The following is a 4,709-nucleotide window of genomic DNA, read 5'->3' as shown; positions in this document are numbered from 1 at the left end:
GGGGTCCCAGGAGCTGGAGTTATGGGGGCCCCCCGGCCCAGTGCAGGGTCACAATGGGGAGTTTCTGGGGTAGAAGGGAGGGCAAGGGGGTCCCCAGGGCTTGGGGGAGGGGGTAGGGAAGGGGATCCCTGAGTCATGGGGGAGAGGATCAAGGTGGGGGGGTCTACAGCATGCCTAAACGCTGCGCCCATGCCCCACATGGCAGGACAGACCTGGGCAGCATAGCACAGAGCCACCAGGGCAGGATGAGGCAAAGGAGGCTCCTCCCCCTGGTGAGGCAAATGGCACCCACCCCGCCTGGTGAGGACGGGATGCCTGGGTTCTGCCCCAGCTTGGGGGCAGCAGGGGGATCCGGATGCCTGGATTTTCTACCCCACCTGTACCCCCTGCAGGGAGCGCAGCTGACCCAGAGAATGGGGCAGCTGGGACTACGGTGCAGAAGCCATGCTGGCGGTGTGTGATGGGGGTCATTGGTAAGGATGGTGCTGGTGGTGGCAATGGGCACCACAGAGGCAATCCCTGCTGCTTGGCCTTGGGGGGAGGGATGGCATGGGTCTAGGCTGTCTGCAGAGGGGCTGGATGTGGCCTTTGGGGGCCCTTCTTGAAGAACCCAGGTACCTGGGAGTGGGGGGCTACGCTCACTCCCCACTCTTACCCCTGCTCTCCTGCCCCCCCAGGCACCTGCCAGGCCTGGTGGTGGTGCTGGTGATACTGCTGATGCAGCTGCTAAGGAACAACACCAAGGCGCTTTCCTCCAGCCCCTGTAAGCAATAAAAGGGGAGCTGAGGACCCAGACTCCTGTGTTCTCCCCCAGCTCTGAGAGTAGGGGACAGGACTGGGTGGGGGGAAGGGCAGAGGGAGCTGGGAGCTTAGCACTCCGATACTTCTGTTCAAGGGGCTGGGGCAGGGTTATACCCAGCGCCAGCACCCACCTCAGACCCAGTCGCACTGGGGCACCCTGTTACACCCCGTGCCCACCCCAGAACCAGCTGCATCGGGGTGCCCCGTTACACCCTCTGAGGTCGCAGCTACTTCTGGGGTCTCTCCTGCAGTCGCCTACAACTACTCCTGGGTCCACTTCCAACCCCCGTGGCTTGCGGAAGAGCCCAGGTAAGTGTCCTCCTAGGCTCAGGTCAGGACCTGGGTCTGCCCCTGGCACTGTCCCCCCTGTCCCCTCTGTGCCTTTAGTCTGGGCCAGGTGAGAGCCCCGGAGCCTTGACCCTACAGCCCACCCTCCAGGTGGCACCAGGACCAGGAAAGGGTGGGGCCGGCGCAGGTAGTGCCACGCAGAATTGCGGGGAGCAGCACTACTACTACAGTGGACATCCCTATCCCAGCAGTGACACCCTGGCCCCCCTTGCCCTTGCTGTTTTTACACAAGTGAGGCTGGTTTGAGGGGCCTCTGCCCCCGTGCCCCTCTTTTGTACTTTTTTAATTAAAAAGCAAACCCATAATGAGTGGGGCCATGTATTTCATTACCGGGGCCGGTACCTGCCCCAACACAGTGGTCCCCAGACCCAGAAGATGACCCCCCTCACAGTGACTTCCACAGGAGCCATTGCCCCCACCCCGTACAGTGACTCCCAAGATCTCCTCCCACCCAACAGACACGGAGAACCCAGGTATCCAGGACCTGGAGGGGAGGGGTTCCCCTCCCATGCAAAGTGTGTGTGTGTGTGTGTGCGCCTGTGTACATACAGCATACATCTCTCCTTCCCCACATGATGATCTGATTAGGATTTTCATCAATAGCCCTATATTATGCCTATATATGGGGGGGAACCTACAGAAGTGGTGGGGAGTGTCTCCTTTGGGCCCCCCCAAATATATACAAAAAGGTCTGGTGGGGTGGGGAGGCATGACCAACAGCCCCCACCAATAGTGCTGGTTGAAGTCTGGTGGAGGCAGCATCCTTGGCATGTCATAGCATATTCTGGGTTCCTGGGCCCACATATTCTTTACATCACTGTTTACATTGCATATTCCTTACGTCATCACTTCCTCAGGACCTGAGTAAGCTGCTCCCAGGCAGCAGCGTGTCACAGCATGTCCTGGCACCCCCACAATCCCCTGTGGTCACACGATCCTGCGCGCTCCAACACCTGAGAAAGCTGCGCTGGGGCTGTAGTGTGTCATAGCATGTCTGTGGCATGCCAGAGCATGTCCATAGCGTGCCGAACCACATCAGGGCTCCAGCATCTGCTCACAGGTGCGGGCCAGCTCGCCCAGCTTGAGGCGGGCATAGTCCACACGGTTGAGGGCCAGCTGGCAGTCCTTGCCAGCTGAGTAACTCGAGCCCTCGTGCGGTTGCCCTGTCGCCACCTGAGGGGGGGAGGAGAAACGGGGTCACCTGGGGGCAGGAGACCCCCAACAGCCCCCCTGCTCCGGGCCCTGCCCCCCCAACCCGCCAGCACCTGGGTGAGATAGCGGATCTGGGCAGAGAGCTCCGCCTCCACCTTCTGCACCGCGGCGCTGAACTGGGCGGCCTGGCGCTCCAGCGCCCGCTCGTTCGCCTTCTCCTTCGACAGCTCCAGGATCACGTTGCCTGCGGGGGCGCCGGGGTCACTAGGGGGCTGGGGGAGCCGACCGCCCTCGGCACCTCCCGCCCAGGCCGGGCTCCCCCACAGCCCTAGGGGACCCCCCACGCACCAGACCCCGCCTCCGCACAAGCCCAGGCCCCACCCACCTGCGCTCTGCAGCGAGGCGCCGATCTCGCGCTCCAGCTCCTCCAGCGCGCGCAACCGTTCGTTGGCCACCGCGTGCGTCGCCATAACCCCATACGATCCCGACCCCAGCCCCGCTTCCAGAGCCGGCCGGAAGTGCCACTCCGCCCCAGGCGGATGGGGGAGGTGGGGCCTGGGCCAGGCTGGCGCAGCCGCGTGCGGGCGGAGCTGCAGCGGCGGGAGCGGGAGCAGCGCGGGCTGCGGGACCTCGTCCGGACCCGTGAGCGCGCGACGTCACCGCGGGCTTGGCCATGACGTCATTTAGGGGCCGTCCGGTTCCCGCCTTGACCCCATGTCCCTGAACAGACACCGCCGCGTCCCGTGACGTTACGGAGGGGGCGGGGCCGCCTGGAGCCTTCGATATTCACTGACGAAGGACCGCCTGGGGCCTGTGATGTCATTGCGGAGGCCCCGTGTTGTTCCTCTCGCGTCACTGAGGAGGGACTACCTGGTCCTTGACGTCACTGTAGGGGGAGGGGCCGCCCCTAGCCTATGACGTCCCTGAAGAGGGACTGCCCAGTTCCTATGACATCACGGAGAAGGACCATCACAGAGATGCCATGGAGGAAAGACCACTCGGCTCCCATGATGTGCACTGGGGGGTGGGGCCTCCCTGATCTGGTGCTGCCAATGATGTCACCCAGAGGGCAAGGCTGACCCCCCTCACCCATGCTGGGCTGGGATGGGATTGACATCACTGAAGGGTGGGGCCTCCCTGATCTGGTGAGGTCACTGAGCTAAAACCGTGGATGTCCTCACCGCTGGGGCCCACTCTGTCCCCATGACATTGGCATGTCTGCTGCTGTTACCTAGGGGCCAGAGCTGACACCCCCAATACCCAGAGGAGGTGGTGTACAGTGATGACACCAATACGCTGGACTGGTGCCCCAAAAAGTACATCAAAAGACCCCCTCCCAGGGGACCCAGAGTCCCCACCCCCCAACAGAGAACCCAGGTGTCCCAGCCCCACTCACAGTGGCTCCGTTTCCCACCCTACAGATGAGAAACTCCTGGAGCGACTGGACCTGCAGAGCCTGCTCGCAGAGAAGCTGCAGCTAGACACGGGAACCCAGGAGTCTGGGTGGGCCCTGGGGCTGGGGGCTGCGGGTTGGGAGTGAGGGACACCACATCTAACCGCCCCCCAATTTAATCCCCCAGGGCAGCCCTGGACCTGGCCTCGCTCCGGCTGCAACACGCCCTGGAAGTCTCAGAGCTGCAGCAGGGGAAGGAAGAGGTGAATTGGAGGGAGGGGGCTATGGATAGGCTACAGGGGGTCCATGGGACTAATCCCCTCTGTGCCCCACCTCCAGCTGGCACAGACAGTTGCTGACCTCATGGAAGCTCTGACCCGCAGCCAGGCCGAGACTCGGGAGCAGCGAGAGAGGTGTGTTGACCCCACGCCTCCGAAAACCAGGGCTCCCCGCGCCCCGTGCTCACCCCCCAGCCCCCAATGCTCAGAAACCCCCGGCAACCGGGCTTTGACTCGTCTCCTCCTCAGGGCAGGGCGCTGCGCACGGGCCCTAGCAGCACTGTCAAGTCGGGCGGAGGAGGCCGAGGCACTCGGGGCAGCGCTGGGGGTGGCACAGGAGCAAGTGGCTGCCCTGGAGGCTCGGTGGGTGCGGGAGAAGGCAGCTGAGGCAGCGCGGGTCAACCGGGCCAATGCCCAGCTGGAGCGGTGAGTGAGCCCATCCGGGCCCCCAGTCACCCTGCTCTCACCCCCCTGCGCCCGCGACAGAAGCTGGGGCAGCTGCAGTTGGCAGCGTGAGTCCCCCCCCCCCACCCACCCGCCCGCTTGGGGGCAGCCCCTGTAATTACCCCCCATTTACCCCCCACCCCAGGGCAGGCATCAAGCTGGGGACCAGTGACAGCAGCTGCAGCACATCCTGTGAGGAGCTGGTGAGAGCCAGGCCTGGATGCCTGAGTTCCCTGGGGAGGCGGGGGGGGAGGGGACTGGGCGTTTAGAGCAAGGCGGCCAGGGGGCCCAGA

The 4,709-nt window shown here is 63.9% G+C and overlaps 2 protein-coding genes across 6 annotated transcripts; one reads left to right on the top strand and one right to left on the bottom strand.

Annotated features, from left to right (window-relative positions):
* Positions 1–1,458: 1,458 nt before the first annotated feature.
* MED11 (mediator complex subunit 11) lies at positions 1,459–2,828 on the bottom strand. The gene is made up of 3 exons (XM_006029567.3): positions 2,687–2,828; positions 2,415–2,545; positions 1,459–2,322 (listed from the first exon to the last, which is right to left on the bottom strand). The coding sequence occupies exons 1-3, from the start codon at positions 2,769–2,771 to the stop codon at positions 2,185–2,187; spliced, it is 354 nt and encodes a 117-aa protein (XP_006029629.1). The 5' UTR covers positions 2,772–2,828; the 3' UTR covers positions 1,459–2,184.
* An 8-nt stretch (positions 2,829–2,836) lies between these two features.
* On the top strand, positions 2,837–4,445 carry LOC102379456 (autophagy-related protein 16-1-like). 5 transcript variants are annotated; one of them, XM_025211107.1, is made up of 4 exons: positions 2,841–3,617; positions 3,723–3,804; positions 3,882–3,957; positions 4,034–4,445. In XM_025211107.1, exons 1-4 carry the CDS (start codon positions 3,584–3,586, stop codon positions 4,400–4,402), a joined length of 561 nt encoding a protein of 186 aa, XP_025066892.1. In that variant the 5' UTR covers positions 2,841–3,583; the 3' UTR covers positions 4,403–4,445. The 5 variants fall into 5 exon arrangements, 2 of the variants coding, with proteins under 2 accessions (XP_025066892.1, XP_025066890.1); XR_003095464.1 differs by having other exon boundaries at positions 2,841–3,957; positions 4,034–4,107; positions 4,222–4,445; XM_025211105.1 differs by having other exon boundaries at positions 2,841–3,804.
* The last annotated feature ends 264 nt before the right edge of the window (positions 4,446–4,709 follow it).

The sequence above is a fragment of the Alligator sinensis genome, unplaced genomic scaffold (assembly GCF_000455745.1).
Source record: "Alligator sinensis unplaced genomic scaffold, ASM45574v1 scaffold553_1, whole genome shotgun sequence".
Taxonomy (NCBI): domain Eukaryota; kingdom Metazoa; phylum Chordata; order Crocodylia; family Alligatoridae; genus Alligator; species Alligator sinensis.
This window is presented reverse-complemented; position numbering and strand designations above follow the sequence as displayed.

What these genes read in the sequence shown, in the direction of transcription:
- MED11 (XM_006029567.3), bottom strand. Translation starts at nt 2,771, where the DNA reads ATGGCGACGCACGCGGTGGCCAACGAACGGTTGCGCGCGCTGGAGGAG. An exon ending in CGCCTCGCTGCAGAGCGCAG is followed by an intron (nt 2,546 to 2,686) that starts GTGGGTGGGGCC and finishes GCGCCCCCGCAG; the next exon opens with GCAACGTGATCCTGGAGCTG. An exon ending in AGATCCGCTATCTCACCCAG is followed by an intron (nt 2,323 to 2,414) that starts GTGCTGGCGGGT and finishes TCCCCCCCTCAG; the next exon opens with GTGGCGACAGGGCAACCGCA.
- LOC102379456 (XM_025211105.1), top strand. Translation starts at nt 3,584, where the DNA reads ATGACACCAATACGCTGGACTGGTGCCCCAAAAAGTACATCAAAAGAC. An exon ending in ACGGGAACCCAGGAGTCTGG is followed by an intron (nt 3,805 to 3,881) that starts GTGGGCCCTGGG and finishes TTAATCCCCCAG; the next exon opens with GGCAGCCCTGGACCTGGCCT. An exon ending in TGCAGCAGGGGAAGGAAGAG is followed by an intron (nt 3,958 to 4,033) that starts GTGAATTGGAGG and finishes CCCCACCTCCAG; the next exon opens with CTGGCACAGACAGTTGCTGA.